This window comes from Scatophagus argus, chromosome 13 (assembly GCF_020382885.2).
Source record: "Scatophagus argus isolate fScaArg1 chromosome 13, fScaArg1.pri, whole genome shotgun sequence".
NCBI classification, from domain to species: Eukaryota; Metazoa; Chordata; class Actinopteri; family Scatophagidae; genus Scatophagus; species Scatophagus argus.
Window position 1 is genome coordinate 17769512 of NC_058505.1, and position 18377 is coordinate 17787888.

The 18377-nt window shown below is 40.4% G+C and overlaps 3 protein-coding genes across 4 annotated transcripts in view; all 3 read right to left on the reverse strand.

Annotated features, from left to right (window-relative positions):
• Positions 1-1664: 1664 nt before the first annotated feature.
• On the reverse strand, positions 1665-7619 carry LOC124068988 (zinc finger protein 11-like). Its single transcript, XM_046407627.1, has 7 exons — positions 7385-7619; positions 5908-6110; positions 5672-5764; positions 5237-5332; positions 4943-5053; positions 4710-4839; positions 1665-4592 (listed from the first exon to the last, which is right to left on the reverse strand). Exons 1-7 carry the CDS (start codon positions 7395-7397, stop codon positions 2716-2718), a joined length of 2523 nt encoding a protein of 840 aa, XP_046263583.1. The 5' UTR covers positions 7398-7619; the 3' UTR covers positions 1665-2715.
• Positions 7620-7837: 218 nt separating this feature from the next.
• Positions 7838-12184, reverse strand: LOC124068989 (zinc finger protein ZFMSA12A). Of its 2 annotated transcripts, none has more exons than XM_046407628.1 (7): positions 11984-12184; positions 11232-11434; positions 10479-10571; positions 10304-10396; positions 10071-10181; positions 9825-9957; positions 7838-9617 (listed from the first exon to the last, which is right to left on the reverse strand). In XM_046407628.1, the coding sequence occupies exons 1-7, from the start codon at positions 11985-11987 to the stop codon at positions 8260-8262; spliced, it is 1995 nt and encodes a 664-aa protein (XP_046263584.1). In that variant the 5' UTR covers positions 11988-12184; the 3' UTR covers positions 7838-8259. The 2 variants fall into 2 exon arrangements, with proteins under 2 accessions (XP_046263584.1, XP_046263585.1); XM_046407629.1 differs by having other exon boundaries at positions 11997-12152.
• A 2202-nt stretch (positions 12185-14386) lies between these two features.
• Positions 14387-18377, reverse strand: part of LOC124068975 (sodium channel protein type 4 subunit alpha B-like) — a 40980-nt gene continuing 36989 nt past the window's right edge. Inside the window, exon 27 of the mRNA XM_046407606.1 lies at positions 14387-18239. Within this exon, the coding sequence (XP_046263562.1) occupies positions 17008-18239 (1232 nt within the window). The 3' untranslated portion in view covers positions 14387-17007. The remainder of the gene's footprint in view (positions 18240-18377) is intronic.

The window sequence follows — 18377 nt, forward strand, 5'->3', positions numbered from 1 at the left end:
GAAACAGGAAGAGAAACAGTGCCCTCTAGTGATTCTGGTCTAGACTGCTTTGGAAAGAGTTTCGGGTTGCCTCCATTGACGGAGGCAGGGAGGTGTGGGCGTGGAGTGTTTTGGCAAGGTGTTGATGGGGTTGGATGTTGCACGGTTACTGTGGACATACGTATTGGACGTATGTGTATGCTCAAACTGTGCTGCTGCAGAGAAGGTCTGGCCTGGACTCAGATTTTCCACTGAGATCACTGTTCCAGAGAAGCAGGGAGGGAAGGAAAGGAAAGAAGGGGGAAAGGGAGGGATGAGGAGAGAGGGGGGACATCTGGTAATGATCTCTGTTTATTAGCAAGCTCTCGTAGTAAATCTGTTGGATTTTTTGGCAGCTGTGAGAAGTGTATAAATGGTGATGCTTGCATTTTGAGATGTCTCAATACCAGGATACCATGAATACATTACTCGATAAAATTCTTGAAGAATTCATTAGTCAGTCTGTTGGGACTGTTTTCAGTTTTCACTATTACTGAAGCAATTTTGTTCAAAGGAAGTCAGCTTTTTGGGGGGCATTTTACAGTCCTGAAACCGGCAGGTGGGATTGCGACCACTAAATTATCCCACTGAGAAGTCATTATCATTTCCCCTGAGGCAACAAACATAGGTACATCCTCCAACGGTGAAGATAAAGCCCCACATGGTGAAAGAAATGCAGAAACATGCATGCCTCCTAAAGCTGAAAGGTTCTGCATCATGTCATGGGTGCAGCTGGTTGGCAGACAGGATATAGCAAGAGTTTCCACAGGACCCTGATGTTCAGTGGAGAAGATTAGTAGCATTTCTGAGTCAGAGAGAAAGAAAGAATAGTGCAGACAGTGTCAAGCATGAAGTTTGGGGTTTTTAACATCTTGCAACATTTAAAACATCATGACATTCAGCTTTGGGATTGATGTCTGTGTGAATGGCAAAGATTTTGGTTTGTTTGAGGCAACATGATTCAAAGTTACTATGGTTAAGTGACCACAGATGAGATTAAACCCAAACATGCAACAAGGAAGAAAGTGAGGGTAAAAAGAAAAAAGCTCCAGCTCTTCTCCAGCAAAAACATGATAGTCAGCACAGCACAGATGGAAGCCATTAATCTCAGTGTGCCTGTTACAATATGACTTGAGACTCCATCTGCCTGAGGTCCAAGTTAACTTAACTGGCAACTGTGGTGATCCAGATCAAACTTTTGTTAAACTGGGCAAAAGTGACAAATTCTCCTTGTTATTGTTGAAACTTCTTTAGATACTGCTGGGCAGCAGTCCAAACATGAGGAAGGCTAATTGCAGGCTAATCAAGATTCGGAATCATTCTAAATACAGTTAATGACAGGAAATGGGCCAGGCTGACTTCCTGTGCCTCAGTCCCTCATCAATCTCTAGTCTCATCAGACATCTTTTGAATACTCACCATTTTCCAGTTGGCAGCGAAGCAGACTGATCTTATTATTAGATTCAGTACCTATTGTCACCAGCAGCCAGCGCTGCCCAGGAAGAAATGGTTTATGGGCACATACTGCCATCTAGTGAAATTTATCTTAATCTTACTCTGAATGCAAATGTACCTTCCAACACTGTCTGCACTTTCAGTGAGAACTCTTACAGATGCTTTCCCTGGTTCAAGAAATTCAACATGCACCAGGTATAACCAAGGTACTTTAATTTGAAATTCACAAAGTTTACAAACCATAGAGGTGGATATAGAAGGCCTATTGGAATAAAGTTATCGAAATAAATCGTGTCAGGATTTTAACTTTGCACTCACAAGAAGTTGTCCTTCATAATATTTACAGATCCAACATTAACATTTCTAGAACTTTTGAGGCCTTTCCAAAAATATAGTCTTCAACATCACATCATTTCAGAACATATGGTATGTCAAATAAAACATCCAAACATACTCATGCATATGGAACTGGTAAGAGAAATAAAACACTAAAGAAACAGCCTGGTAAGGAACAAAGAAAAAGAACTGAAAAGTTGTGCTGATGTTAAGGGACCTTTTATGAAATATGCTTTTTCACTTTCTTGCTGAGTGAGATGAGAAGATTAACACCAAACTCACATCTGTCCTTTCAATATGAAGCTACAGCTACAGCCGATTAGCTTAGCCTAAAGACTAGGCATGTGGAAACAGCTAATCGAATATTGTTCAAGGTTAAAAAAATAAGAATAATACAAAAAAATTTTTAAAAAATCAATCTACTAGCACCTCTAAAACTCAATAATTAGCTTGCTATATCTTGTTTATCTATACAAAATCCAAAAATGTTTTGTACATGCTAGACCATTTCATTGTCGGGTGGATGTTGACTATCGTTGGACAGAGCCAGGCTAGCTGTGTGTTCCTGTTTCCAATCTTTGTGCTAAGCTAAGCTAACAGTCGCCTGCTTCCATTTTATGGAGGAACAGAAATTACAGTGGTCTCATCTAATAACCTGCAACAAAGCAATTAAGTGCCATTCTTAAAATGTCAGCCTATTCCTTTAAATGTTCACATTGTCCTTGACAACTGGCTGTGACTACATTTACTTTACAGTGAAGAGAAAATTGAATGTTTCATCTCAATTTTAACAACAACTGTACAACATCATTCTATATTGCTCAATGTATTGCTTGATTCACCTGATCCATTGCAATTTTAGTAGCCTAACTCCTGATTCTGCTCTAGTTTGTCTTTACGCCCGATTCAGTTCATGTTGGAGTGGCTTTTCAGGTGCCTCCTCAGATGGTTCAGACAGGTGTACGTCTTGGGACAGATTTGGCAGTGGTATGGTCTCACCCCTGAGTGGTTCAGCATGTGCTGTTTCAGCACACTACCGTCTGAGAAGGCTTTCCCGCATTGAGAGCACACGTATGGCCGCTCTCCTGTGTGCACGCGCATGTGAACAGTTACCTTGTGTGCCATTGTAAAACCTTTGCCACACACTGTGCACTTGAACGGCCTTTCTCCTGTGTGGGTGAGTCTGTGGGTACGCATTGCACCCATCTGAGAGAAAGCCTTGCCACAATCTGGACAAACATGTGGCTTTTCGCCAGTGTGAACCCTGGTGTGACTCCTCAGTCCTCCTGCTGTGGAGAAACACTGTGAACAGTGAGTGCACTGATATGGTCGCTCTCCTGTGTGAGTGCGCATGTGCTGCTTCAAGTCGTAACGATTTCTGAAGCCTCGGCCACAGACGAGACAGCTCTCTGGTCGGTCATCGTTGTGGCGAAGCTCGTGGTTGGCCAGGCATTTTTCAGACAGGAAACACTTGCCACATTCCTGACACTGATAGGGTTTCTCATGGTCAACCCTCTGATGGTACTTCAGCTCGCTGATGCCAGGGAAAGTTTCATCACAGTATCTGCACCTGAAGCGATGGTTAGGGCTGTAGGGGAGCTGGTGTTCACTCATCTGATGGTTCCTCAGCAGGTGGGCCATCTTGAAGGTCTTTCCGCAATGAGAACACTCATATTTTGTCAGCAGCTGGACACACTGATGTCTGACCCGCTCGGGTAGAGACCTGAAATGACACCCACACTTGGTGCAAATGTGGGCAGCGTTTTTACATTTCCTCTTCCTGTGCCCGGACAGGTGAGCTTCTGTGCGGAAGGCTTTACCACACTGAGAGCATTTGTAGGGCTTCACCGCAGTGTGAAACCTCTGGTGTTCCAGAAATTCAAAACGATACTTAAAACTCCTTCCGCACAGTGGACAGTTATGTGTGACTCGCCCTCGTGGGTAAACAGTTTTGACAGATGTTTTCCTGGAGGACACAGAAGTCAAGGATGATCGATGAGTGGAGCCACTCTTTCTATGTTTACCTCCACTCATTAATTTGGTAGCCACCATTTCACCGACCTCTTCATGCCGTTGTTGATGCTTGGCCAGACACTTGGAGGAGATAAAGCTCTTTCCACATTGTTTACACTGATAAGGCTTATCATGATCTACCTGCTGATGATACTTCAGGTCGCCAATTCCTGAAAAACCTACCCCACAATGACTGCACTTGAAAAGGCGGCTTTGGGCATGAGTTAGCAAGTGTTCCTTTAAGCTGCTAGACTTCTGAAAACTCTTTCCGCACTGCACACAATCATAGTTACGGCCACGTTTTGGGCAGTGGTGTCTGAATTTGTCCAGTGAGGTTGGAAAACTGTTCCCACATTTAATGCATAGATATGCAGCATTTTTGCATTTCCTCAGCCTGTGACCGGCCAGTAGAGTGGCTGTCCTGAATGCCCTCCCACACTCAGAGCAGTTGTAAGGCTGAAGCCCAGTGTGGACTCTCTGGTGCTCGATGAGGACAGAGTGATGCTTGAAGCATTTGTCACACTCAGGGCATTTATGCATACCTGACTGCTGCTTCCTGCGAGGAGAAGATAAGATGTCAGTTCTTTTGGGCGATTCAGGAAAGTCAGTCGATGTGGAAGGGTTTGTAGACAGTTCTTCATCGAACATGACAATCTGAGGAACGTCACTATTGTCATCATCACAAGCGCTTGGATGGGAAGCAATGGCGACCTCCAGCGATGGAGGGAGACACAGAGAGGGAATGAGAAGATCATCTGACTGAAATGGAGCTGTAGGGAAAATATGAGAAGAAAATTACCACATATGTACATGCAAGTCTCTCTCCTCTTCAACTGTAATACACTATATGTTGATTAGTTTATTGTAAATGCAAACTGTGTACATACCAACATTACTCTTGGCCAATTTCCCATGGCACTGTTTGCTTTGGAGAAGAAATTTGAGGTCTTCGCCATTCGACACACATTGCATGTACTCCTCTAAGACAGAGGGGGCAGCACTGATCCAGGATGCAGTCTGTACAAGACAGGCACAAAAAAAACAGACATTTTGAATTTCAAGATGATAGTGGTCCCATTTATTAACATTTATTTACTTCTTTCAGAAATCTTCTTTGCACCTGTTTGAAATCTGGTATTGGCAGCAGCTCCTCCAGTCTAGTGAAGAATTCACACACCAAAGTTTCGAGTGCAGTGTCAAAGTCAGGGCCATACTCCACTGGAAACACATTCTGCCAGATGGAAAAAAAGGAACCAGACACCGTTAGCACATAGGATTATCCTTGATAAATAGTCATTTAAATTCTCCCAAGTTTTCAGGTAAAATTGTGAAAAAGAATCTAATTCGGAGCACTGAATTTGCCAGATCGTACAATTTACTGCATCACATAAATGAAAAGTAACATCAATGTCACCTTGAGGAAATGTTCTCTGCCATCAGTGTCTTCAATAAGGCCCTGCACCAGCTTCATAAAGTTTGCCTCTGGTGCTTCAATTACAGGATCATTTGTCTAGGTTAGAAAACAATAAACCACAGTCAGATTACTTTAGGCAAATTAAATAAATATGAAACAATTAGGGCTGCAGCTAACAATTATTTTAATTATTGGTTAATCTACTAACTATTAATAGGTGTTTTGTCAATAAAATGTCATAAAATAGTGAAAAATGCATGAAAACTTTCCAGAGCCTGAGAAAATGTACTCAAATAAAAAAATGTAAAAAAACCCCCTCAAAACTCAATGATATCCAATTTACTATCATATAAGAACAACTTGGCATTTAAAATTTAGTTAAATGATTAATCAATTATTAAAACTGTTCTACAACCAATCAATTAAAACACTCACCTCCTCAATGCAAGACGATCGGATTCGATTGAGGTGTGTCTCAACAGCCTTGAGATCTTCAGGATGTTCTGAACGCAACAGTTCAAGAGTTGTCTGGAGAAAATTTAACTTATTATTTTAATGGTTCCATGTTCCATGTTTTCTTGGGTCTCTTGTTGGAACAGTCCTCATCATATATATATATGTATACATACATATATATGTGATAGTGGATCTACACATTTCAAAACACTTACCCTTGCTCTGAGGCCCAGTGACAGCAGTCTGCCTTCTCTTTTACTCATCAGTTCAGGAACTGCATCTGTTACCATGGACACAAACTCCTCGAGTTTCCCATAGTGCTTTATGTTCCTCTGGCGTACCACTTCCCACATCACTGCTGACATCAGTCGGAGTGGTGGGACCAGGAGTGCCAGCGAGGACAGGGGCACACTGAATTCTTCATGGAGAGATTTAGATTGGGTCAAACAAACTTTGACAAACAAAACTCAAACAAAAGCAAGATGAAAACACTGTACACTGTATTGCATGGCCCTGATTACATGTACTCAGAGATCACTTAGGTTAAATAAGTTGGCAGAGAATATGTTAAGATGTCTGCAGGATTGGACATAAATGCTTTCACCCATTTTCTATACCGCTTATCGCGGGTCGCGGGAGGGCTGGAGTCTACCCCAGCTGACTACAGACGACAGGCGGGGTACAGTCTGGTCAGTCAGTCAATCGATGGGCCGACACACAAAGACAGACACACTCACACCTAGGGGCAATGTAGCGATGTCAATTAACCTAATGTGCATGTTTTTGGGACTGTGGGGGGAAGCCGGAGTACCCGGAGAAAACCCACGCAGGCACAGGGAGAACATGCAAACTCTACACAGAAGGACCCAGACCGGGATTCGAACCAGAAACCTGCTGTAAGGCGACAGTGCTAACCGTGCCGCCCCGGATTGGACATACATGTCATATGCAAATAGTGATTCATGCAAGGGCAAATAGCATTTAATAGTTTTTATTTTAATTCAGGAGGATGTAAACAGACTGAAGTCTTAAACTCTCTTGCCTCATCTGTACTGCATCTCACTTTTAAGTCAGTACTGTCGATTTACTACCCATCCCCATGATGCACTAGCTCTACAGTGTGAAATACAGCCTGGTAGGATGCCGTTATCTAACGCACCAGGCTCGCGTACATACGTCTAGCTTCACAATGGGACTGTCCTTACAAGCTGCAACAAGCACATTTAGTGTTTTTACATTGCACGAACAATGCGAAAATTCAAATGGATAACGTTAAAACGTTAGCGTTAACTAGTGAGTAACTTAGCCACATTACTGGTGGCAGTGCACGCTAGCTGCTACCTAAACTTACAATTCAGTGAAAGTGAGTTTTAAGAAGACCCAAATTATTTGTTGTGTTTGATCAATTAAACCCACTTCGAACGTATAAAATGGATTTAAGCATGAAGTATTGTTACTGCTTGCGCCCAAGGCAAAGCGTCTGCTAACAGCTAACAGCTAACATTATCATGCTAGCTACAAGGCCGCCGAAGTTGCCTACTAAAACCGGTTTCTCATTGGGATAAACAGTTCTTGTTCCAGGGATTAGTCGAGGCCTGTTGAGCCTCGGCTAATCCTTCGCTTTAGCTATTCGACTAGCCACATAAGAAGCGAAAATTACTGTTTTGCTGAGCTTCGCAAGCTAATACATACCCATGTCGTTCATAGTGGAATTCTTTAATAACGATGGAAAGAAAAAACACTACAGTGAAATATTTTTCATACTTTCGGTTAGCGTGCTAGCTAATCGTATACGGGACCTCAGGCGCCAACTTCTTCCTGAAACATGTTCATTCTGGGGAACGTTAGCCCAGTCGGTGTCAGTGTGTAGAAGGTGGGCTCGTTTTGATTTACGGGGCAGCCCGGTTACGGCGAGACTTTTTCACTCGACCGTCAAATGGGATGCGCCGCCTCTCCAGACAATCTAATGACTAAATCTTAAAAAACAACGTTTAAACTTGATAAACAGTATTTTCTTATATCGCTCCTGTTTCTAATGTATCGAAAAAGCATCCAGATGATTGTTATGGAAAAAGGTTTTGAATTAACATTAGTAAGTAACCGTAACTAACTTGCTTTGGATAAAATCTACAAGAAAAAAAATCTGGATTATAAGAGCTTTATTATTATTTGTTTTGAGAACACAAACACAAAATTATGATATTGTGCAATACTACTTTAGGATGTTTCATGTTAGATCCAAATACAAATTCTGCTGCTGTCAGGAACAAAATAGTACTTCTCACAGACAGTATAGCTTGTTTTCATGTTTTCTTAAGAGGTCCTTTAAACATGTTTTATGACTTCAGAAAACATATGGCATGACAGGCTGTTAGAGGACACGACCAAAACAGTTCTCACAACACAGGATAAGAAATCAGTCAGTATAACTTGAACTTTTGCAACATATTTCCTACAAGAGAGGGTAAATGCAAAACCTATTATAGAGTGCATGAAGTCAATACCACAATCAGTACAGGCTAGTTGCATAAATACAATATTTATTATAATTACAGTAATAAATGGGTTTAGACAGACTGGTTTTGTACTACACTGTGTGTTTTCAAGTGTCTTTTCAGGTGATTGAGGCATGTGTAAGTCTTTGCACACAGCTGACAAGCGTAGGGTCGAACTCCTGTATGGTTCATGGTATGTTTTTTCAATTCGCTGCCACGTGAAAAACCTTTCCCACATTCAGAACAGACATACGGCCGCTCCCCAGTGTGAACACGCATATGAAGTGTCACTTTACTTGCCATAGTGAATCCTCTCCCGCATACAGTGCACTTGTATGGCTTTTCCCCCGTGTGGGTCCGCCTGTGTATCTGCAACTCTCCAGCTGAAACAAAAGCCTTGCCGCAGTCAGAGCACAGATACGGTTTCTCTCCAGTGTGGGTCCTTATGTGTATGTTCAGGTTTCCTGACACAGAGAAACGTTTCCCACAATATGTGCACTGAAATGGCCTCTCGCCTGTGTGACTACGCATGTGAAGATTCAGGTCATGTTTGTTTTTGAAAGCTTTGCCACAGCGCACACAAATCTGGGTTCTCTGTTGCCTGTGACGCAGCTCATGTGCTGTCAAACAGGCAACAGAGCTGAAAAACTTCCCACACTGCATACACTGATTTGATAGCTCGGGAGGGTGAATCTTCTGGTGGGATCTCAGCTCACTCATACTGGGGTACACTTCTCCACACTGTCTGCACTTGAAGATACGATTCTGGGTGTGAGTCAGCTCATGCTTCCCCAGCAAGTGCATTTTCTTAAAGCTTTTCCCACACTGAGAACAGTCATACTTCTGGACACTATGAACACACTTGTGTCTGAATCTGTCTTGTATTGACTGAAAGCTATTCCCACATTTGATACAAACGTAAGCTGCTTTTATGCACTGTGTCCGCCTGTGAGTTGACAGGTCAGAGGTCCTCCTGAAGGCCTTTCCACACTGAGTGCACTTGTATGGATTTTCACCTGTGTGCAGCCTCTGATGTTCCAGGAGTTCATAACGGTAAATGAAGCACTTTCCACACTGAGTGCATTTGTGCGCAACTCTCTGCCGTGGAGGGCCACTCTTAGAGTTGGACAATACGGGACTCTCAGTAGATGTAGTGGGAGCTTGGCAGGTGGTTGAAGCTCGATCACCATATTCCTCCACAACGTGAACATCAGGAACACAGCATTTACCTTCTGCTGTCTGTTTTGCGTTGCTGCTGTCCAGAATGTTGGTTTCCTCCTCAGATGGCCATTGTGTATCCTGTATCACCTCAGATTCTCTTTGGCTTTCTAACGTTTGTGTGTTAGATTCCACATTTTTGGTTTCAGTCTCTTGCATTAAAGGATGGAGAGATAATGATGAGAGGAGTCGCTGCTCTGAGGTAGAGGGCGCTGTTTGAAAACAGAAATTAAAAAAGTGGGAGAATTGTTATATCTGCACTTTGCCTATAACAATTATTGTTATCACCAGTTAATCTGTAGATTTTTTTAACTTAGTTGCAAACCATTTTGTCTATAAATGTCAGTACAATATCAATCACAAGATTTCTATCAGTTTACAACAATAAACTGGGCAGTATGCCAAGTAAACAGACTTACCATTGGTATCTATTTTGGCCATTTTATCATGGTGGGCCTTGCTTCTTAGCAGTACTTTGAGGTCATCTGCTTTGGATACACACTGCATGTACTCTTCTAGCATGGAGGATGTATCACTGATCCACACTGTGGTCTTAAAAAAAACAAACAAAAAAAACTATTATTTTGATGGACTGGAACCCAACATCCAATCTCTGAAAATGCATATTAAACTGCAATTTTTATACCATAAGTTCTTCTCTTTACCTGCTTAAAGTCTGGTATAAGTAGAGATTCTTCCAGTCTGGTGAAGAACTGACAAACCAGTGTCTCCAGAGCTGTATCAAAGTCAGATCCATACTCTACAGGAAACACATTCTGTGCAGTGGAAAATTTTAACCAAAACAATGAATGTAAAACCTCATGTCACTGCATCATTTGGCAATCAAACTGCTCCTTTTCATGTCAAAACTAACAATGGGGCAAAAACAGAAACACACCTTGAGGAAGTGCTCTCTCTCTTTTGAGTCCTCCAATAGTCTTTGAACAAGCCTGACAAAATTGGCTTCGAGAGCTTCATTTCCTGAAATCACCTGTCAATAAAATATACACACCTAAAATTACGGAATGGTCAGACAAAAAATTTAATGTCCATGACTGAAAAAAGTTACACACTTGTTTTGGGCTGGACGGGCGGAGGCTGTTCAAGAGTGTTTTAATACCTCCAAGATCCTCTGACTGTTCAGAACTTAATATCTGCAACGTCATCTGAAAAAGCCATTAAGCAGAGTCACTGATAAGTAAGCAAACCAACTGTGGAGCTACAAGGACCCCAAGAAAGAAATCCAAACGATAAAAGCTCTTCCCTGTTCATATTTCTTTCTGCCTGCAAACTGAAATGCAGGGGTGAAAAAAATCATAAAAAGAACTTAATAACGTTTAACATTAGAACGCATTTAAACCACAGTAAACTCATTTTAGAGTTTTTTTTTTCTATCCGATGTTGTATCTACATAGCAATACTGTATGCTCATTATCTTTACTTTGAGTTTAATTGCTCAGAAAGAATTTCATGTTCAGCTGCTTCACATTAAAGGAGGTCAGGAGAGGAAAAGTGTACTGTATGGATGAAGCAGTTTGTGATACTATATATTATTGCAGCACATAGTGTAGACCAGACAAGAACAAGCTGTACTAAAATCGAGTATTTTCTTGCATATACTGTAAAATTAAGGTGCGAAACCAGTTATGTTTTCCAGACACCATTGCTATGGTAGTTACTCACTTTGCAGTGATAATCTAAGGAACAGTTCTGTTAACTGAGATACAGATGATAAAAACATCAATTCCACAATCAGACAAAAATCAGCCATATTAAATAGGTTTGATACAAATACAAGTTCTTTCTTCTATCTCTGTATCTCTTACCTTGGCTCTTAAGCCCAGAGTGAGCAGTCTCATCTGTCTGTCTGTCAAGATGTCAGGGATGGCCTCAGTCACCAAGGATACAAACTCCTCCACTTTCCCATAATGTTTGATATTCCTAAGATGGACCACCTTCCACATCACAGCCGACATCATCCGCAGAGGTGGGACCAGGAGCCTCAGCGAGGTCAGGGGCAGGGGATCCTCTGCAAGGGGAGGAGGTGATTTAAAGCATCAATAATCGCCACATTATTGGAAAAAGAGTAAATCAGAGCAAAAGTAAAGAAATCAGGTTTCTTTCAGCATGCAGCTTTTGCTGATACTGTTAATGAATATTGAGTATGTCAGTTTTGTTTTTAATTTTAATTTCTTCTTTTTGTCTTATTCTCTCTTGAAAAAGAATCTTACTTTTACAGCAAAATGTGAAGTGGAAAAGAAGCTCAACAAAACAATATCGCTTAGGTTAATTCTGTTTTTGATTGGTTCTGTCCACTATTAGCATCTTGAGAAGCACTGGCCCCAGATTGTTTTATCGGTGGCTCCGATCAGTATTATCATAAGTTGTAATGTGTTCGGCTGCATATGTAATAAATTGCAATGGTTCCTCTCGTCGCGTTATATCCAGCTATTGAAAACACCCCAGGAATATTGCGATTGTTATGAGTGTAGTAAGTCAAGTAAGCCAAGAAGTTGCTGTTAGCATATAAACTCACAACAACAAAACAGACACGACCTCAGAAAATACTAAACGTTACCCATTTTATTCACCCGAAGAGCTATGATGGTTGAACTGATGCTGAAGAATGTTTCCAAATTACTATTGATTAAAAAACAGTTTCCTGCAGCGAGAAGCTGTGAAATTCAGCTTCTACTAAAACACCCTGCCTCCACTTCCTGACTCTACTTCTTTGTGTCGTGTATTGCGTTTGACGTCCTGTGATTTTACCGCCACCCACCGTTTGCTCCAAGCAACAGCAACGACACGCAGCCGTAATGTTTCAAGATGTACAATTTCCATATCATTTCATAATTTTTCGACCAATCTGACTCCAGTTCATTTACGATTTTGCTAACTTTTGTTGTTAATGTTCTACTTAAAAGTAACACACATGTTATCTGTGAGATTAATGTAAAACCCACAATCAAACAGAAAATATCAAGGAAAATCATAAAAACATAAATCAACGAATCTATAGAAATGTTCATGGGATACATCTTCCATTGCATTGTTCAATTGTTCAGTTTCTCTGCCTTTTTGTTCAGTTACTTGTACGAATCCCCTGGCGGTGGCAGTGAAGTCTTTCAAACAGGAGGGGCCCAGTAAGGATTCAGAAACAGAGGAACTATGGGAAAAGTAATTAGATAGTGCCTCATCAGACCATCTGGGCAGTGTTAGCCACCATGACACCAAGCAAATCCCCGCAGTGCATGATGACTGACAGAAGGGCCATCTTGTGAACCTAAAAAGGCTATTTCCTGTGCTGTTCTCTCTCTCTCTCTCTCTCTCTCTCTCTCTCTCTCTCTCTCTCTCTCTCTCGTTCTCTCTTTCTTTTTCTTTTTGGATTCTCTGCCCTTTTGGTGGGATCAACCTCGATCTTTACTTTACCACCACCAACAAATTTTGGTGTCTGATTCACTCAGAGTGCTGTTTACCTTCTTTTTCACAGTTTTTTTAAAAGACCCTTAAAGTTATAAGAAATATTACTGAAGTTCTTACATTTGTGCTTCTAAATAAAAAAGTTGAGATGCTCAATGAACATTTTAAAACACGAGTGAAAATTTGACTTACTGGAACAGTAAGACTCTGGGCAACTAAAATCAGTGTTTTATAGCAACAGTGGATCAAATGCTGATCATAGTGAGAAATGCTCAGATAATTTTCACCTGACTCTGCAGTTCCTCTCAGATGTTCAGGGCTTTATAGCATCTTTCAGCTCATTGTGAAAGAACCGCTAATGAGCACAGTGGAACATTTAGCACCTTAAGAGGCAGATATTACAAATAAAAACAGAGCTTAGAGGGCAGTGAATGTTGTACTGACAAAATGGACTTATACTGTTCAAGTGGTCTAAAATATGACTCCAGATGAATGCTAATGTTGCTGTAGGATGTGAATATGCAACTGTTTTCCTTTATAACTTACCGTGGTAAAAATCAGTGGTCGGATGTTCGAGTCAAAATCAAGAAAAAATGAAATCAAAAGTTTAACTTGCCTTATCATAATTCTAAGAAACTAGTATCTTTGGATTTTATTGAAGTGATGAGATGAGATGACCTTTCATAAAAACCTTCACAAATCAGCGAAAAAAGAGAGAGCAGAGATTCCTAAATGTTCCCTGCTTTTCTTTAAGACATGACAAACTTATTTAGTGTTTACAGGTAATTGTTCTCACTAATAAAATCTCAAAGTAATGACAATAATTAAAACTCAGACTATTAGGACTGACTTTGAACAGCTGAAAGGCACACACTAACTATCATTTTGAAAATGAATAAAATTCTCACTGACCCCTTTGACTGATGATGATGAGACTCAATGTGGCTCATGACCTTCGTTTAACTAAATGCATTTAGATAAAAGGCACACATAGAGCATGCAATTCATCAAATGTCTTTTGCATTAGAGTTTAGCACATCCACATTATATGTAGACATTTTGTAATGCATTACATTGACATTGCTGTGTCTTACTGTGTGCTGGTGTATTTTGTAATTAGACATAGTGCCTTTTTAATCTTTTCAAAAATGTTTGCTCTCTCTGATGAAGCATTAATCTCTGCCACATGTCCAAATGCTTAAAAATCAGATCAATTACCAAGTCACATTCAGTCAAGTTACATTTTTCCTGCACCTAATGTGCAAACCAATATTAAATTCAAAGTAAGCATCTGTCTATTACAGGGATGAATGAGAAAAATATAGAAAAGTATGATGTGTTAATGCATGTATGTCCACATACTGTATGTGTGAGACAGAGAGAGAGAGAGAGAGAGAGCGAGAGAGAGTGCATGCATTTGTGTCTGTGAGTGTGTAATTAAAACAAGTGATTTTTTTTTAAACTTATTTATTTATTTATTTTTTACACACAGATTATCCCTCTATCCCAGCTGGTCAGAGTTGGATTTGACCACCCCGACAACCAGAGAGAGGAAATCTCTTTGGGGCTAAATCCAAATTGGCACCCTTGATGATTTTTTTTCTAAACAGAGAACATGGCAATGTGCAACTATTAACTTGAACTCATCACTGACATTTAAACATAAGAAATCATTCTTGCAATTCACCTCTGTGCGTGTTCTCTAGCTGTGTGCTAGAGACAGAAAACCGAAAAGCTAAAAAAGAAAGTTTCTGTGGCTTTTTTCCTATGTCTGTCCACTATCATGTCCAGTCATAATGGTTGGATTTTCCAAGACTACAGTAGATTTTATGGTGGTTAATCATGCAGCAGCACTACTTTATAGTATTTTTTTGTGCATGATCCTCTACTCACTAACATGCCTCAACGAATAAGTGAAATTATCCATAAGCACAGGCTATTTTGAGTACATTATTGAGGGGGTTTATGTGATTTTACTGCATTTGTAGAGGCATTATAAACAAATTCAAGCTTTAAAGGGCAATACACTCACAGGGACAGCCATGGAGATGCAGTGGTTTGCACATCTGTCCTGTATTTTTTTTTCCCTTTTTTTATGCACATGGACTCAGAGAGAGAGAGATTTAACCACATCCTGCCTTGTAATGAGGTCATATCAGCTAACTGGTCCCTCATGTGAAAATGTAGACAGTGCACAGTTTTGAATTTTACTTTCATTTTTGAGTACAACAAAGCACATTCGGAACCGCATCAATACATGTGAAAATAGAGCAAAGTGTTTAAAACAAGAATTTGTCACCCAACTATTTGAACTGAGAGTTGGAAAACTCACAAATATGGAAAAGTGTTTTATTACCATTTAATAAAACAGTCCATGAAATGATAAACCTAAATGCAATACAGTCAATCAGGTTCTCAAGGTAAGTCTTATATAAAAATGAACACAGTATATTTATATAATTTGATCATATCATGTTATGGCTGTCAAGAGAGTCGCTGAAATGGTCCTTCATTATAAATACATTACAAAAAATAGGTAAAAATGAGCAAGTTCTTTACACATTTAACTACAAAATTAACTTTCAGTGCATTCACGCTCTTCCAATCCACATCCATCAGATCAAATTAAATGGTCTAGAGAAGTGTGCGGACGACAATCAAAATCAGGCACGTAATTCAGGGATTATTAGTACACACATCCCTTCATTGTAATTGATACATCAATGCAAGTTAAACTTGTAATGTGCTATGTTTCATAAAATAATTAGAAATTAGTAGTAATTAGTAGTTTTTTGCAAAAGGATATTACATTTCTTCATATTAGTAGTTGTATAGACTGGATAAGAAAACAAGAAATTGTGCTTTTCTTCAAGTGTTTGTGTCATGACCTCAATGCATTTGATGCTACAGGGGCCATATATCTATCATCATATAAATTATAAAGCAACTTCATTCAAAGTGCACATTAAGGAATAATTTTATTGAACAAACAACTCATAACTGAAAAAAATACCAATGCAAATTATTATTAATTTATAGTTCGGCTTACAAGTACTCATATTTTTTGTTAAATTTAAAGTGTTGACTCATTGGAACTGTCATAAATTTTGGTTAAAATAATTTTAGTGACAGTTTTTAAACAGCTTTTTTTAAAAACAGCCAATATACTGTAGCCTAGCTGCAGTACAGTAGCTACCTGGAGATGCCAGTCTGTTCATTTATGAACAATGTAGCTACAGTGTGTTGTTGAACCAGAAGCGACATGGCTGTAAAGGTGATTCAAAACCTCTGAGCATTTGCAGACTGGAGTCAATAACAGGTGGTGAATGGGATTTTATTCATCCGTTTAGTGTCTCTTCGGTCTTCGGTCTTGGGGTGACCTCAACCTAGAAACATATTTCTGAACAAAAGCTGAGTTCTTGCAACAAAATAGATTAAACCAATGTCAACAGTAGTGAAATCAATTCAATGAATATAGCTAATTAGTTACCCTGCTAGCACGCTATTGAGCCAACAACAATCAACATTCATCAGAGTGACTGAATTTGAACAAACATTATTTCATTTGGTGAGAACAAATTTAACCACAGTGTCTTCCTCTTGGAGGTTGTGAGTGTGTAACAAAATTTACTTCTAGGTTATTCAATTTAATAGGAGGGTTACTTTAAAATATTGCATATTTCCTCGGCATGTGCCAACATATAAAAAAGTTCATCTCTTTGACCGTGAGTTATTTTGAGCTATATTCTCTGCTGTATGTCTGTATGGTTCTCAGTCATCCGGTTTATGGTAGTGCAAGTGCTAGAAGCAAAGGCAAATGGATTTCTTTTAGGCTGCTGAAGATGTTATCAGCTCTCATCAGAAAGGCTTCTTCAATTCTAAAAACTGATGGGTAGAACTACACCCTCAAAGAGAGGTGGGTGCTTATGGCACCTACTATCAGCCACCTTGTGCAACCTTGAGATCCCTCCCCAGACGGTCTAAGACCACCCCCATGGTGATAACTGCATTAGACATTAAATACCTGGGACTTCCCATCAGTTTTTAGAACTGAGGAAACTTTTCAGAAGAGAGGTGAAATGTCTTGAACAACCTAAAAGAAATCCAGTTGCCTTTGCTTCTAGCACCTGAATTCTCTGCTGTAAACAAAACAGACAAAAACACACCCCGCGCAATCAAATCTCAAAGAAAAGTTTCCTCATAGTTTTCACCAGGCTCCCCAAGTTCAGAGTCTCTACATATGGATCTGACAACCTCAGAGAGGTTACTGGTTGCCCTGGTCACACTTTCATAAGATGGTGGCGAGGACAATCGAGTGTCCTCTGTTGTCTCTACAACTCCCATCCCCATTGGTCCATAGTGCTGTATCATGGAAGCTATCAGGCCCTCTGTTTCTGGAGCATTCTCCACATCCACTACAGTCTCGTAGTTTATTTGTCTATAGAGGTAGGATGCCTGCTTCATCTGCCGACGCACTAGATGCCTCCTGTAACACCTCTGGATGATGATTGCAGACACCTCCTCCATTTTGCGTCGCAGTGTAGATGTGATAGGCTCATGGGAAATCTTGGAGGGGTTGGCCATCATGAACTTCTCCTCCATTTGCTGCTTGAGGGCATCCATCTCACCTGACTCTCCCAGAACACGTTTTGTGAAGGCAAACAGGATGTCCAGACAGTGGATCCTATCTCCGCTGACCATGGGAAGATCCATAGCAATCAGCTTGATCATGTTGGGCTTAGCTATGCGCAGTGGCTCCGACAAAGTGTCAGCAAAGATTGACAGCATGGAAAACTCAATAAACTGTGTGGCCTCAGAATCAAACTTCTCCCACACTTCATAAAACATTTCAAAGTCATCCTCACTCAGAGGCTCTGTACTCTCCTCTGTGGCTACGCTGAAGTTCTCCAGAATGATAGCTATATACATATTTACCACAATGAGAAAAGAAATAATGATGTAACTGACAAAGAAAGCTATGCCCACTGATGGGCTGCCACAGTTTCCCCGGGTGTTAGTGCCGGTGTTGACAAAGTTAACGTCGCATTCTTCTGGGGAGCTGGACATTATAGGACTCAGGAGGTTGTCCCAACCTGCAGAGGTGCTGATCTGAAAAAGGCAGATCATACTATTCCCAAAGGTCTCAAAGTTAAACATGTCATCAATCCCATCTTGTTTTTTCACGTAGGCAAAGTTTGCCATACCGAAAATAGCATAGATGAACATGACGAGGAAAAGCAAGAGGCCAATGTTGAACAGTGCTGGCATGGACATCATTAAGGCAAACAGTAAAGTCCTTATTCCTTTGGCTGCACGTATAAGTCGAAGTACACGTCCTATTCTTGCCAGTCTGATGACTCGAAACAGGGTTGGAGATACAAAGTACTTCTCAATGATGTCTGCAAGAACAATCCCTGAAAAGACAGAGAAAGAAAAGGCTCAGTGATGCTGATGACTGAAGCTTACAATAACAATATATCAAATCACTCAGTGTGACAAATCCACAAAAAACTTTCACCCAACTCTGCAGATCTCCTTAGCTGTGTGTAGCT